Source organism: Pelophylax lessonae (assembly GCF_965119305.1).
Source record: "Pelophylax lessonae genome assembly, chromosome: 13".
Taxonomy (NCBI): domain Eukaryota; kingdom Metazoa; phylum Chordata; class Amphibia; order Anura; family Ranidae; genus Pelophylax; species Pelophylax lessonae.
This window is the reverse complement of record NC_138780.1, coordinates 15,241,863-15,258,953: the sequence shown is the minus strand read 5'-3', so window position 1 is coordinate 15,258,953 and position 17,091 is coordinate 15,241,863. Positions and strand designations below refer to the sequence as shown.

Sequence of the window (17,091 nt, the reverse complement as noted above, 5' to 3'; positions counted from 1 at the left end):
GGGCGGAATTAAATCAGAGGCAGGTGCTGAGCTGTGGGGAGTGCCGGTTGAGCAAGAGCCAATCCTTCTTTCGCATCACACAGCCGTGCCCTGCACTGTGCATGATCGAGTTGGCAAACTGACGGGTGGAGGTGAGTATATCTGTATACTGTACCTTGTATTGCCTTTACAAGGACCTTCGTGGCAAGATCAAAAGGGATTATTTTATTCAAAGCTGAAGCTTTAAAAAAGTAGAAAAGACCTTTAAATGAGACTTATACGGGATTTTAGTGATGATTGGGTTTACATCTACTTCTTCCTCTTGGGCCAGGCTGGTTTCTCCCCTTTGAGGTGTCTGCTAACCTGCTAGATCTGATTGCAGGTCCTTCCTTACTTCCACCTCAGAGAGTTTTATATGGCCACTATCCATGCAGGAAGTGGTGCCTTCCTGCTCTTTATTAAGAAAAACAACAAGTCACATTTTTCTTGCAAAGACATCAGCATTGTCAGCCGAGAGGATCTGTGCTATAGAATCCACAATCGAGGAATGGTGATACTTCTTTTCTTGTTTATGCCTCTATGGGGTAAGTGATATTTTTATTGTAGTTTTCAGGCCCCAGAGTGAACCTCCTGGTCCCACTGGTCTCTCGTTTCCACACAAGTTCTCCTTTTGGTTAAATGTATCGTTTTTCATATTAGGCCACATTGGTGTCAGTAATGGTGTCCCATCATTGGTATCAGTGGGAGGAATAGTGCCCCATCATTGGTATCAGTGGGAGGAATAGTGCCCCATCATTGGTATCAGTGGAAGGAATAGTGCCCCATCATTGGTGTCAGTGGGAGGAATAGTGCCCCATCATTGGTACCAGTGAGAGGAATAGTGCCCCATCATTGGTATCATTGGAAGGAATAGTGCCCCATCATTGGTGTCAGTGGGAGGAATAGTGCCCCATCATTGGTACCAGTGAGAGGAATAGTGCCCCATCATTGGTATCATTGGAAGGAATAGTGCCCCATCATTGGTGACAGTGGGAGGAATAGTGCCCCATCATTGGTGTCAGTGGAAGGAATAGTGCCCCATCATTGGTGTCTGTGGGAGGAATAGTGCCCCATCATTGGTATCAGTGGGAGGAATAGTGCCCCATCATTGGTGTCAGTGGGAGGAATAGTGCCCCATCATTGGAGTCGGTGGGAGGAATAGTGCCCCATCATTGGTGTCAGTGGGAGGAATAGTGCCCCATCATTGGTGTCAGTGGAAGGAATAGTGCCCCATCATTGGTGTCTGTGGTAGGAATAGTGCCCCATCATTGGTATCAGTGGGAGGAATAGTGCCCCATCATTGGTGTCAGTGGGAAGAATAGTGCCCCATCATTGGTGTCAGTGGGAGGAATATTGCCCCATCATTGGTTACAGTAGGAGGAATAGTGCCCCATCATTGGTATAAGTGGGAGGAAAAGTGCCCCATCATTGATGTCAGTGGGAGGAATAGTGCTCCATCATTGGTGTCAGTAGGAGGAATAGAGCCCCATCATTGGTGTCAGTAGGAGGAATAGTGCCTCAAAGGCCAGATAAAGGCAAGCAAAGGACCACATGCGGGCCCCCCAGGCCACATTTCAGGGACCACTGCACTATACAATCCGATTGCACAATCTCTGTACAATCTCCATACATTGTTGATGATAGCTCTGAAGATTATACAGTTACATTGTAAAGTGTATGGTTTGCCTTAGAGCCATAAATATTGCTGGCCATACATGTGACCATTTTTAGCCAATTTCAAACACTTTTCGATCCACCAAGATTTTCAAATACTTTAAAAATTAACCACCAAAAACGAAACAATCTCCCACATGTTCAATCGACCAACAGAATTATTGTAGATGTTTTATAAAGTTGAAATGGTCCTTGTATCTATCAAATATGCCTTTTTATTTTATTTTGATCATTTTTTTATTTTATTTTTAAGAAAAAAGAATTTTGATGTGAAAAAAAAAAATTGAATGCAAATCAAATTAAATGGGAAAAGTTATGTAGAAATGATCAGATTTTCCCACGACATTCAAAGAGAGAAATATGATTTCCTGTGGTCTGTTAAAAACACCATTTTATGTTTTTGATCGCTTTGCAATTGTGATCATAAAAATCGAGTGAAAAGTTTCAATGCTCAAATTGCCATGTGTATGGACAGCTTAACTATATAGTTTCAAGGGCCTGCCTGACTGAAAATAGATTGGATGGACTACAATACAATGATTGATAAATATTGAGGAGATTGTAAACATAAATTGCAATGTGTGTGGGCAGATTAACCTAATTTTCTCATTTTATCTATAAGTCTATTATTTTTGTAATAACTTTGTCTATTATTTTTGTAATAAATGTGTCTATTATTTTTGTAATAACTTTGTCTATTATTTTTGTAATAAATGTGTCTATTATTTTTGTAATAACTTTGTCTATTATTTTTGTAATAACTTAGTCACTACTTATGAAATAGAAAAAAACACATTGTTTTAGAGGAAAACAAAATTTTCCTTTGAGTTCTTTTTTTCTTCCAAAATCTATTTAACTTGATGTGTGTTTAAAGTCAAAAAGCAGTAAAAAAAACAGAAACCTTTTACATTTCATTATATTTTTGTTATTTAATTAATTGATTGTACTAATCATTATTATTACATTTTTATTTAATTTTTTCCTTTAAAATTTTTTCATTTAAAATTTTTATTTTTAAAATGACTAGCGTTACTACGGGTACAAAACCAATTATTTTAATTTGGTATTTGTCTTATTTATCAAGATGTGATTTGGTTGCAAGCTGTGACAAACTTATTTATAATAATTAAATAAAAAATATAATAAATAAAAAATAAATAAATATAATAAATAAAAAAAAATTAAATAAAATATATAATAATTAAAAAAAATATTTAAAAAAAATGCTGTGTCTCGTGCCATGAAAAAAGATGAAAAAAAAAAAAGAATGAGTGTTTTTTTTTTATTTATTTTTTTACATTTTGAATGAAAACTAGTGAGTGCAAATTAATTTGAGCTGGTTAGGGGTTAAAATAGTGAGGACCTTTTGTAAAAAAAAAACAAAAAAAAAAAACTTTTTTTCAAGTTGTACTTTTTTTTTACATGCTTTAGTGACCCCCTGTTGCACAGAATGAAACTTTTTTTTTAAGTTGTACTTTTTTACTTGACTATATGAATACAAGAGAAACGTGGACTTTTTAGGCACACGTATGTCAAAGCCAAAAAGTTATTTTTTACTTGCCATTTTAGTGGGTTCTTTGTTACAGAATCACTAAAGCAAGAAAAAAAAAAAAAAACGTATTTAGATAATTTATGTGTTATAGAATCACTAATATAAGTTGAAATGACTTGCGTTTATTTTAATGCATAAAGTAAAAGCAAAAGTACGTTTATTATTTATTTATTATTATTTTTTTTATTATTTATTTATTAATCTTTTATTTGTTTTCCTTCTTTTATTTACTTTGGTGGCTCTGAAAAATGATATTGTTGCTGTATATTGTGACGTACAGTATCAGGAATTCATTCACGAAAGCCTCTAGAGCTACTAACAGGTCCATTATGTCCCTTCTGTCTACCTTTGTGGGTTTTTTTTTGCGGTATCTATTTTATTTATTTTTTATTATTCACCTTTTATTTGTTTTATTTCTTTTATTTGCTTTGGGAACTCTGAAAAATGATATTGTTTCTGTATATTGTGACGTACAGTATCAGAAATTAATTCATGAAGGCCTGTAAAGTTACTAACAGGTCCATTATGTAGCCTTCTGTCTACCTTTGTGGGTTTTTTTTGTGGTATCTATTTTATTTATTTTTTATTATTAATTTATTAATCTTTTTTTTTTGTTTTCTTTTTTTTATTTGCTTTGGTGGCTCTGAAAAATGATATTGTTGCTGTATATTGTGACGTACAGTATCAGGAATTCATTCATGCAGGCCTGTAAAGTTACTATCAGGTCCATTATGTCCCTTCTGTCTAACTTTGTGGGTTTTATTGCGGTATCTATATTTACAATTGACAGGAAAGGTAGACTTGTCATTCATAGCCTTGATCAGATGTTTTTTTTTTTTTTGCTGGAATTTGGTTTGCGATGGGCAGCGCTACTATTATATTTTAAAGGAAACTTGAAAGAAATATAAAAAGTATGTCATTGTGGTTTTTCTGCTAAAAATGCTAGTTTCCTGGCCGTGGTGCTGGTGCCCATTGGGTCACCATTCCAAGAGTAGTAGGACATCTTGGGATTTTTTATTTCAATTACAGCATGGCCAGTGACTAAGAAAATATTGAATCTGGAGGCAGTTGGGCAACCAAAATTTTCCAAAGAAGGCCAGAAAAGGTGGCCCACATAATTTTTCTTGCAAATTTTTTATTTTTTTTGTTTAAGAAGCACCAGTTTGTTTACAATTTATCTCCTCCCAAATTCTTTTTTTGTCTGACTTTTGGATACATTTTCGAATTTTCTCCAACCAAACAAGAAGTAAGGAGAACAAGAAGTAAGGAGAAATCTTTCCAACATGGACGTAGATGGAAATTAAAACCCGATGTTGTCCAATCTGCCCAGCATTGTACCCTATCCACCCTATTCAGTGGTGCATGGCCAATGGAGATTCCATATTAAAGCTCAAAATTTCTAAAATTTAATTATAAAGTGCATTGTGATAAAGGACAAAAAGAAGCACACTAATGGCACTTTTCCACTGCAAGTACCGGCTAGTACCGGCTCGGCTCTACTCGGCCCTGCTTGGCCCGGTTTGCTTTTCCACTGCTGGTACCGCATGGTATAGGGTCGGAACGGTTCGGTACGGTACAGTATAGGTTTGCTTTTCCACTAAAGTAGTACTAAGTTAAGTGGGTGGGATAACAACGGGGTGCGTGGGATTCTCTGACCAATCAGTGGCTAGTAGTGACTGCATGCAAAGGATTGTGGGATATGGTACCAGTTTGGTACCTGTTGGAACCACAATCGAGTAGGTACTGTTTTTTCAGAGACGTACCGTACCGTACCGTTCGGTTCCATGCAGTGGAAAAGCAAACCTATACCGTACCGTACCGAACCGTTCCGACCCTATACCATGCGGTACCAGCAGTGGAAAAGCACAAAAGGGTGCCAAACCGGTACGGTTCCATGCAGTGGAAAAGCGCCATAAGAGGCAAGTTCAAAGACGTTTGATACCAAACCAGACCTTTTTCCATCGTGGTCTTGAAAGGTTGGTGCATGTGCTTCCTTTTGCCCTTTATTTCAACTTGAGCCTCAAACATTTTTCCTGGCTCCAACATGGAAGCACACATGTGGGGCTACTATCTTATGTACCACATGTATGTTGTCATGGATTGGTGGTATGAAAGGAAAGTATTTGGTACAATTTTTGGTTTTTCTGGCTCCAACATGGCAGCATACATGTGGTACATGTAGTAGTAGCCTCACATGTATGCTGCCATGGATTGGAAAATAAGGAAAGGAAAATTAAGGTAAGTATTTGATATAATTTTCGGTTTTTCTGGTGCCAACATGGCAGCATACATGTGATACACATGGTAGTAGCCCCACATGTATGCTGCCATGGATTGGAAAATAAGGAAAGGAAAATTAAGGTAAGGATTTTCTACAATTTTAGGTTTTTCTTTTGCCAACATGGCAGCATACATGTGATACACGTGGTAGTAGCCCCACATGTATGCTGCCACGGATTGGAAAATAAGGAAAGGAAAATTAAGGTAAGTATTTGATTCAATTTTTCATTTAATTTCAATTTCTATTTGTCACCAGAGCAAGAGGTAAAGGTAAATCTTCCAAAGTTCTGGTGACAATTGGAAATTCTACTCACTTCAGAGAGGTTTTCTCTCACTTCCTTTTATATCTCTGGAACAGAAAAATCTCCTCAGTGAGGCACAGACAGCAAACAAAGATAAGGGTTTTTTTTTTTAACCTCTCCCTATTCTATCCAGAACCTAAAAAAACAGAAAATTGTATCAAATACTTACCGTAATTTTTATTTCCTTAATTTTCCAATCCATGGCAGCATACATATAGGGCTACTACCACATGTACCACATGTATGCTGCCATTGATTGGTGCCAGGAAAGCAAAATTAAGGTAAGTATTTGATACAATTTTCCATTTTCCTGGTGCCAACATGGCAGCATACAAGTGGTACATGTGGTAGTAGCCCCACAAGTATGCTGCCATGGATATAAAATTAAGGGAAAAAAATTAAGGGAAATATTTGATACAATTTTCCATTTTCCTGGTACCAACATGGCAGCATACACGTGGTAGTCGTCCCACAAGTATGCTGCCATGGATTTGAAAATGAAGGGGAAAAAATGAAGGGAAGTATTTGATACAATTTTCCGCTTTCCTGGAACCAACCTGGCAGCATACATGTGGTACATGTGGAAGTAGCCCCACATGTATGCTGCCATGGATTGGAAAATAAGGAAAGGAAAATTAAGGTAAGTATTTGAAACAATTTTCCATTTTATTTCTATTTCAATTCTATTTGTCACCAGAGCAAGGGGTAAGGGTAAATCTTCCGAAGTTCTGGTGACACTTGTCTATGGAGATTCTACTCACTTCAGAGAGGTTTTCTCTCACTTCCTTTTATATCTCTGGAACAGAAAAGGAAGAAAATTCTCCTCAGTGAGGCACAGACAGCAAACAAGAAAAGGTTTTTTTTTTAACCCCTCCCTATTCTATCCAGAACCTAAAAAAAAAAACAGAAAATTGTATCAAATACTTACCGTAATTTTTATTTCCTTAATTTTCCAATCCATGGCAGCATACATGTAGGGCTACTACCACATGTACGCTGCCATGGATTGGTGCCAGGAAAGCAAAATTAAGGTAAGTATTTGATACAATTTTCAATTTTCCTGGTGCCAACACAGCAGCATACATGTGGTAGTAGCCCCACAAATATGCTGCCACGGATTTTAAAATTAAGGGAAAAAATTAAGGTAAGTATTTGATAAAATTTTCTGTTTTCCTGGAACCAACATGGCAGCATACATGTGATACACGTGGTAGTAGCCTCACATGTATGCTGCCATGGATTGGAAAATAAAGAAAGGAAAATTAAGGTAAGTATTTGATACAATTTTCCATTTTATTTTTATTTCAATTCTATTTGTCACCAGAGCAAGAGGTAAGGTTAAATCTTCCAAAGTTCCGGTGACACTTGGAAATTCTACTCACTTCAGAGAGGTTTTCTCTCACTTCCTTTTATATCTCTGGAACAGAAAAGGAAGAAAATTCTCCTCAGTGAGGCATAGACAGCAAAAAAAGAGAAGGGTTTTTTTTTTAACCCCTCCCTATTCTATCCAGAACCTAAAAAAAACATAAAATTGTATCAAATACTTAATTCTAATACTTAAATACTCTTTCCTTAATTTTGCAATCCATGGCAGCATACATGTAGGGCTACTACCACATGTATGCTGCCATGGATTGGTGCCAGGAAAGCAAAATTAAGGTAAGTATTTGATAAAATTTTCAATTTTCCTGGCGCAGACATGGCAGCATACATGTGGTAGTAGCCTCACATCTATGCTGCCATGGATTGGAAAATTAAGAAAAGAAAAATTAAGTTAAGTACTTGATACAATTTTTAGTTTTATGTCTATTTCTTTTCTAATTGTCACTAGAGCAAGAGGTAAGGGTGTCACAAGTTAGCCTGCAGTTCCGTGTATACTTCTACCTCCTTGCTGCAGTATTTTTCGATTTCCTTTCACATGTGTGGTTTGGCTGTGGTCACCTGTGGGCCTCATCTGCTATTCTGTGGGCTTTTATTTACTTCCCTTCCATCACTTCCTGGCCCCTCTCCTAGTTGGCTTGTCTATATAAGGCATGCTCAGTGTAACCCACATTGCCTGAGCAACTTCACAGTTCTCTGAGCTCATTTTTGCATATCACTTGTCTATAATGGGTCTGAATATATGTGTACCGACCCCAGCTTCCTTTACCACCTGTGCTTGTTCACTACCCACCCTGACCTCGGCTTGTCTCCTGGATTTCCTTTCATCTGCTGCTTGTACTCTGCACATGCAAGTGGTCTCCGCATCCTCAGCTGGGCGTAGCTGAGGGCCACAACCTGGTTCCAGCATTCTGCAAGCCCATCCCCACCATCAGGGGCTCTGGTGAAGAAGCAGGGTGGGGCTTAGACTCCTCGTTCTGGGGAACCCTGAGCTGGCGATCTACAAGGGCTTATTACCACAGACTCCTGACAAAGGGTAAATCTTCCAGTTCTAGGGACAATTGTCTATGGAAATTCCACATATAGTAGGGAGATTTTCTCTGACTTCCCATTGTATCTCTGGAAAAGGAAATGAAAAAAATTCTCTTCAGTCAGGCACAGACTACAAAAAAGAGAAGGTGTTTTCAACCCCTCCCTAATTTATCCAGGATCTAAGCAATGGAAAATTGTTACATAGTTACATAGTAGGGGAGGTTGAATAAAGACAATAGTCCATCCAGTTCAACCTGTGTATGTGTGTGTGGCTGTAATCATCTCTCATACCCCTTAATGTTCTGATCCTTGAGATGTACGTCTAAGAGTCTTTTGAAAGCCACCATACTTCCCGCAGAAACCACTTCTTGTGGTAGAGAATTCCACAATCTTGTAGCCCTAACAGTAAAGAACCCCCCACGTTGCCTGAGGTTAAAACGCTTCTCCTCTAATCGCATTGTATGCCCTCTTGTCCTCATGCAATCCCTTTGACTGAACAGCTTTTCTTCTAAGCTGAGATCCCCATTGAGATATTTATAAATTGCTATGTCCCCCCTCAGGCGTCTCTTCTCCAGGGAGAATAAATCAAGCGATTGTTATATTGTTATTTACACTAAATGTGATCATACTGTGATCGCTAGAGCCCAGGTAGTCCTGGACTCCTACCTCCGAGATTAGGTCTGGGTCATTCGTGATCAATAGATCCAGGACTGCGTTTTCTCTAGTCGGAGAAATTGTATCAAATACTTACCGTAATTTTCCTTTTCTGACTCCAATCCATGGCAGCATATACAGTATGTGGTAGTATGCTGCCCTGTGGACACCAGAAAAACGTAAAATTCTATCAAATATTTACCGCAATTTTCCTTTTCTGGCTCAAATCCATGGCAGCTTACATGCAGTGGTATGATGCCCTGTTGACTCCAGAAAAACGTAAAATTGTATCAAATACTTACCTTAATTTTCCTTTCCTTGCGCCAATCAATGGGAGCATACCCCCACCATGTTGGCACCAGGAAACTAGTTTTGGCTATTCATGCTTTTTTTTTCGTCCAGGACCGAAGAGCGCCTTGTATTTTACAGTGACCTATTTATTTTTTTGGACCCCCTTGATCTTCATTACGAAAGATACCATTGCACTTGTTTCCTGTCATGTGACCAATTTCCTAGGCATTTGGTAATGTAATCCCTACTGAAGTCCAAGACCACAGTTCAGTTTAGCTTATTTATCTTATCATCCTCGTTAGCCTATATTTTATGACCAAATTCCAAGGCATTGGCCTGGAGCATTGTCCAGCATGAAATCCCCGAGGATTCTCCAGTTAATGTGAGAATTTTGTGGCATCCTTTAGTTTAAGTGAGTCGGGGGAAGATGGGGGTGTCATAATTGGATAGCAGGTCTCTTTTTATGTGCTATCGTGCATACATCCAGGAAAAGGATCTCTATAAAGTGTGGTGATAATGATCTCATCATTTCAACAGGGAACAATGGACTATTTCCACTAATTGTTGGATATCAAAGGGCCAGGAAATTGTTTTTCCGGCCACCATTTCCTACTAAGTAATTGTATTTACTGTAATAATTTGTAACACAATACAACGCATGAAAGCGTATCTAAGTGTATCTAACTACTTTTTTTTATTTTTATTTTTTGATGAAGAATTGGAACCCCTGTGAGATGTTCATTGGTGTTTGTGTCCCCACCAAGGTGATTTACCTTCTTTGGTGATGGGAAACCCAAAAGTTTAGTTTCTTCTCACCTTAGAGAGATTTCCTGTTGTGTCTCTTGATGGCAAATTAAATAAATGACCTGATGGAGTTTTAAGGGTTTCCCACTCTATCCAACTCAACAACAATTTGCCTTAAAAGCATAAGTCTTGTATTTTTCTTCTGCTTTCACCAGGACTGAAAGTGATGGAAAACTCAAAATGTTGGAGTTTCTCCTCACGTTGGCAAGATATCTTCCCATTTCCTGTTGTGTCTTTTGATGGAAAATGAAAAAGATAAATAAATAAACCGAATTAAGTTTTAAGATTTCTTACTCTATTTAACGTTTTTAACTTTAAAGCATAAGTCCCGTATTTTTCTTCTGGTGTCACCAGTACTTTTAGTGATGAGAAATCCAAAATTTTGGAGTTTCTCCTCATATTAGAAAGACTTCTTTTAATTTCCTGTAGTGTCTCTGGGTGGCAAATTAAATAAATAAACCTAATGAAGTTTTAATGATTTTCCACTCTATAAAACTCTACAAAGTTTTTTGACTTTGAAGCATGAGTCTTGTATTTTTCTCCTGGTGTTGCCAGGATTGAAAGTGATCAAAAACCCAAAGTTTTGGAGTTTCGAAAACCCAAAGTTTTGGAGTTTCTCCTTACATTGGAGAGATTTCTTCTCATTTCTTGTTGTGTCCCTTGATGGCAAATTAAATAAATGACCTGATGGAGTTTTAAGGGTTTCCCACTCTATCCAACTCTACAATGTTTTGCCTTAAAAGCATAAGTCTTGTATTTTTCTTCTGCTTTCACGAGGACTGAAGGTGATGGGAAACTCAAAATGTTGGAGTTTCTCCTCACGTTGGCAAGACATCTTCCCATTTCCTGTTGTGTCTTTTGATGGCAAATTAAAAAGATAAATAAATAAACCGAATTAAGTTTTAAGATTTCTTACTCTATTTAATGTTTTTAACTTTAAAGCATAAGTCCCGTATTCTTCTTCTGGTGTCACCAGTACTTAAAGTGATGAGAAATCCAAAATTTGGGAGTTTCTCCTCATATTAGAGAGACTCCTTTTCATTTCCTGTAGTGTCTCTGATTTTTCTACTCTATAAAACTCTACAAAGTTTTTGACTTTGGAGCATAAGTCTTGTATTTTTCTCCTGGTGTTGCCAGGATTGAGAGTGATCAAAAACCCAAAGTTTTGGAGTTTCGAAAACCCAAAGTTTCGGAGTTTCGAAAACCCAAAGTTTCGGAGTTTCGAAATCCCAAAGTTTCGGAGTTTCGAAAACCCAAAGTTTTGGAGTTTCGAAAACCCAAAGTTTTGGAGTTTCTCCTTACATTGGAGAGATTTCTTCTCATTTCTTGTTGTGTCTCTGGATGGCAAATTAAATAAATAAATGACCTGATGGGGTTTTACAGGCTTCCTACTCTATCCAACTCTACAAAGCTTTTGATTTTAGCATAGTCCATAGTCCACTGACTGCCGGTTAAACCTACTGGCAATCAATGAACAGCCTGCTGTAGTTCAGGTCTGATTTGAGGTCTGGAGCACAGTGGGTGGTATGCTAAGCACAGGTGGGCTACATTAAGCCCACACCCTAACTGTTGGGCACAAGGAACCTCAAGAGCAAAATGAAGCATGTGTAGGGTGGGTTCCATGTGGACCAAGTTCTGGAAACCATTTAGTACAGGGCTATCTGAGACTTTTTCCCCAAACTCAGGACTGTTCTCTTTCTTCTGGTCCCCGTAGGAAGCTCAAACCCCAGGACCACTCGATGAACTCCAAACCAGTCTTCCTGGGTCTATTCATGTCCAAATCCAGGAATAAAATATTCAGAGCCGTCACAGTGTGTAAAAATATAGTGTCCCCTGCCCTTGCCCTACATGAAAATGAGGAGCCTTGCATGAAAAAGTCAGACTAGTCTATACCAGGGAACTCTGAAGAAAGTTGTTAGTGCCAGCTGGACGATACCTCACCCTGAAACTTCACATACACAAAGGAGTTGAGATGCTTGTGAAATCAGTGACCTTATTTGGCCACTTGTCTATATTACGTCAATAACATCAGAATCCCCACATACAACCATACGTCAGAGCCTCCCTATACAGGAGAACCCCCCATGAAATCAGAATACCCCCATGACAGAGACCCTGTATCACATCAAAGAACCTTCCATCACCACTCAGTCTCTCCAACACAGAGTCCTCTTATCACATCATATTCCTCCATCAAATAGCCCTCAAATCACAGAGCTCCCCCAATCACACAGTCCCCCCATCACAAAGCCCCCCGTCACAAAGTTCCCCCCCATCATAAAACCTCCTAGTCACACAGTCCCCCCATCACAAAGTCCTCCAGTCACACAGTTCTCCCATCACAGAACCTTCCAGTCACACAGTCTCCTCTTCACATCAGAACCCTACCTTTTGGCTCCAGCAGCATATCAGAGGGCGAGAGGTGGAGAAGGACTGGAGGAGGGGGAGTTCCGTCTTCTCCTAAATGCTGGGGGTGGCATCTGCCCGGAAGTGGCATCTTACATCAAGCAACGAATGACACCGTACACATTGGCTTAGTGTCATTGGTTGTTATGGTGCTGGTCTACTCCCACTATAGCAACTCATGACGCTGATCCAGGTTGAACAAGGTCCTATGCTTGTGGCACCTCAGAGCAGTGGCACCTCAGAGCAGTGGCACTTCAGAGAAGGGCTGCTGATAAGGGGGTCGCACCTGCCCTCTTGTACAAGGCCTAGGCCCCATAAATTCAACACTGAGGCCCAGGGCAGCAGGAGTGGAGTGGGCGCAATTACTGGTACTACCTGTATTTAAGGAAGTAGTATATATGGTTTGCCACAAATGTCCAATTGCCTCCATCCCTTTGTATATATGTGTAAAAGCAAAAAAGATTTATGGGACTTTGATTGAGGTCAGTTGGACATAAAAAAATCCAAAAATCCAAAAAAATAGTAGGGTATCCAAAATGAATACAATTTTTTCTAGGACCAAAATGGATCACTCAAGAATACAATGGATAAAACATGACATAAATGCTCTGTGTGCTCACAATATTTGAATATATCACAGTTAGATGAAACATATGAGTAATTGTAGGCTCGACGCGTTTCATGGACCTCCGTCCATTCATCAGGAGCTTGAAAGTTTATCTAGAGATGAGAATATAGGTTATATTAATGTACTAGTGTAAAATATGGACTAATGGGGGATATAATGGATTGGACACTACCTTAAGCAGTGTCATATATCCAAGAGCCATCCAGTCTGAAGCGGGAAGACCGAAGCCAATCCAGGGAGTTCCTGACCCGGGGCTGAGGCATGGATCACAACCAGCAACACAAGGGCAACAAGGAGGAAAGGACCAGAGATGGAGTAAGAACGAACCAATAAAAAGGCTCCAAGGATGCAAATCCAAGAAGTGATGGTAAAGGCACATAGGGAGCATATGCAGTCTGAAAAAATATATATACAAATGCAATAAATCTATAGAATAAATATACTGAGGAAAACAATCTCAAAAATGTCTATAAATAACAAAGTGTATACCCCCCCTGTATTTGCTATGCTTCAGTTTGTGAATGAACAGGCAACCTCTGTACAGAGCGCTTCCTGTTCATTCACTTTGCAGCTGAGGCTGCAGAGAAAGGATTGAGGAATCTGTGTCCATAGTCTTTGTCTCTGTCTCAAAAGCGAGATGTTGGCTGTCTGTTTGGACCCTTGATATTTCACCAACCCCCACGGGGGTGTTAAAAATAAATAAATAAATAAATAAATAAATAGATAAGGACTCATTCTCACAGGTATTCTGGTTGCATGATTGAGTGGTTTCTCCGTGTGGCTGGAGCCACTTGTTAGGCTTGGTTTCCTGTTGCTGTCAACTAGGCTGTACGGGCCTCCATGACAGCCCTGCCTCAGAGTGTCGAACCATCCCCACTGTAGGTGGGACATTAAAGCATAGGCCCCCTGGCACAGCCAGATACCCAAAATGAGAAGGGAGCCTTAGGGTTTACATCAACTTTAACATCTTAATCTGCATGCTCGGTGCCTCCTAATCTACTGAGACTTTTCTCTGTGTTCTTTAGCACCAGGTGTCTTCTCCAGCGTGGTCCTTCAAGAACTTTCGGCACCTATAGGGGGCTCCGTTTTGTTTCAAGTCAAGCTTTCAACAGATACTTACCTGAACAGTATATTCTGGGCCTCCACCAGGAAGGGAAAGAAGCAAATGTTGGCCATTGCCAAGCCAGACAGCTTTCGAGTCATCGATTCCACATTCAAGAAACGATTGAAATGCCAAGAGTCGGGACAGACATTAAACCTGAGTGATCTGAGAGAGGAGGACAGCGGAATATACGAAGCAGAGATATATGGCAGCGGAAATACAACGCATTTGATGTTCCATTTGCAAGTGAATAGTAAAAGCCAAGACAAGGGTAAGGAAAAGCATTTGGCTAAGGTAATGTTTTGGGGGGGGAACATATTTATGTATAATTTACTGGGGGTGGTGGCTCCCCTGCGCCGCCGGCAACCCACTCCTGCTGTGATTGGATACAGCCGGATCCAACCCGCTCCCGCTGTGATTGGAAAAATTTGTGTAGTTTCTGATTAGTTCATTAACCTGTTGCCAACCACCCCACGTACATTTACTGGGGCCGGCGGCTCCTCTGCACTTCCGGGTCTAGGGCACGCACATGCACCACCAGCAACCCGCTCCCGTTGTGAGTGGACACAGTGGGAGCCAATCAGCGGGCCTGGCGGACTCGATGTCCGCTGGCACCCAGTGATCATTTGGGGCAGAAGCAGAACTGAGGTCAGTAAACAAGGCAGATCGCCGTTCTGTGAGAGGGGAAGATAGAAATCCTGTGTTAGAATAGAATAGTTTTCTAATTTGAATAGTTTTCGAATATGAATAGTTTTTTAATTCAAATAGTTTTCTTAGATTTGAAAAGTTTTTTAATTCAAATTGCAGAAGAGAATAAAATAGAATAGAAAATAAACTCAAAGAATAGAATAGAAAACAAAATAATAGAATAGAACAGAACAGAAAATAAAATAAAATAAAAAAGAATAGAATAGAATAAAAAAAAAATAGAATACTTTTCAAATTCAAATAGTTTTCGAATCCAAATAGCTTTCAAATTTGAATTCAAATTTCTGAAGAGAATAAAATAGAATAGAAAATAAACTCAAAGAATAGAATAGAAAACAAAATAATAGAATAGAACAGAATAGAAAATAAAATAAAATAAAAAAGAATAGAATAAAAAAAAAAATAGAATACTTTTCAAATTCAAATAGTTTTCGAATCCAAATAGCTTTCAAATTAGAATTCAAATTTCTGAAGAGAATAAAATAGAATAGAAAATAAACTCAAAGAATAGAATAGAAAACAAAATAATAGAATAGAACAGAATAGAAAATAAAATAAAATAAAAATGAATAGAATAAAAAAAATAGAATAATTTTCAAATTCAAATAGTTTTCGATTTCAAATAGCTTTCAAATTTGAATTCAATTTTCTGAAGAAAATAAATAAGAATAGAAAATAAACTCAAAGAATAGAATAGAAAACAAAATAATAGAATAGAATAGAAAATAAAATACAATAGAAAATAAAATAAAAAAGAATAGAATAGAATAAGATAAAAAATTTTAAAATATAACAATATAACTGTTTTTCGAAAGTAAAATTTTGAATAAAATAAATTCAAATTCGAATAGAATATGAAAAAAAAAAGGATTGAACAGAAAATAGAACAGAATAGAAAATAAATAGAATAGAGTGGAATAAAAAGAATATAACCATCTTCCAAAATTCGAATTCAAATCTATTTAAATTTTCCAAATTCGACTGAATTAGGAAAATTCGAATCAATTAAAATTAAAATAAACAAAACGAATTCCGTAAACAAATTAAACAAATTTACGTAAATATCAAATTAAAAACGAAACAAAACTAATTTTTTTTGTTCTGGTCCCTAATCTTCATTTTCCTTTTTCCCAGCTGGAAGTTATTTGGGAGGAGCTCCGGGGACGTGGAACAACATCCGACTCACAACCTTTGGAATTCTCATCAGCTACATTATCACAGAAACCTAAAAACTGCGGGATCAACCACCGCCATAGCCAGTCCTGGAATTGCTTCAGATCTTTGAATAGTGAGGTCCATTCACTTTAGATAGGGTGACAATCTTTATTTTGAGGTTTTTGGAGGGGGAGGGTGTATTCAGGGTACTTATTTCTTTTAGGAGGCTATTTATAAAAAAAAAAAAGTGCAAGAAAAAATAAATAAAACAAATAATTTGACAGTAGAGAAATAATGAATAAATACACAAAAAGAAAAAAATACTAAAAAAAGAAAAAAAAAAAAAAAAAGGAAAAAAAATGTTAATAGGGAAAAAATGAATAAATATACACAACAAAATACTAAAAAAGTAAAATAAAAAAAATATTTGACAGTAGAGAAGTAATGAGTAAATACACACACAAACATGCTTTGTAAAAGTAACAAACACAAAGTAAAATTAAAAAAAAACACTGACAGTAGTGAAATAATGAATAAAGACACACAAAAAAAAGTGAATAAAAATAATAATAATCAGAAAGGGGAGAAATAATGAATAAATACACACACACACACACACAAAATAGAAAAAGTAATATAAAAAATTGACAGTAGAGAAATAATGAATAAATACACAAAGAAGAAGAAAAATACTGTACTAGAAAAAAAAAAAAAGAAAATATAAGAATTTGACAGTAGAAAATTAGAAATATTAATAAATACACAAAAAAAAAAGAAATCAAAAGCTTTATACACCTGAGGGTCTATTTATTATTAAAAAATTGCAGTGCAAATATCTCAGTATGTGCACAGGCATGGCAAATATTTCCTTTGATGTGTTTACTTACATGTATTTCCTTCATCATCAGCTCCATCTGGTGGCCATAATATGATATTTTCCTGATTGAGGATTTTCACCATGGCTGGCTAAGACCCTCCTTAGTGTATAGCATTTTTTCTTGTTTGTGTATTTATTCATTATTTCCCTCCTTTCATTTTTTTTATTTTACTTTTTTCATTTTTTTTGTATTTTTTGTGTGTATTTATTAATTATTTATTTTCTGTC

The 17,091-nt window shown here is 37.5% G+C and overlaps 1 protein-coding gene across 1 annotated transcript; it reads left to right on the top strand.

The window, feature by feature from the left end:
• Window positions 1-368: 368 nt before the first annotated feature.
• Window positions 369-16,146, top strand: LOC309569946 (T-lymphocyte surface antigen Ly-9-like). The gene is made up of 3 exons (XM_082275941.1): window positions 369-563; window positions 14,047-14,394; window positions 15,966-16,146. Exons 1-3 carry the CDS (start codon window positions 395-397, stop codon window positions 16,058-16,060), a joined length of 612 nt encoding a protein of 203 aa, XP_082132067.1. The 5' UTR covers window positions 369-394; the 3' UTR covers window positions 16,061-16,146.
• The last annotated feature ends 945 nt before the right edge of the window (window positions 16,147-17,091 follow it).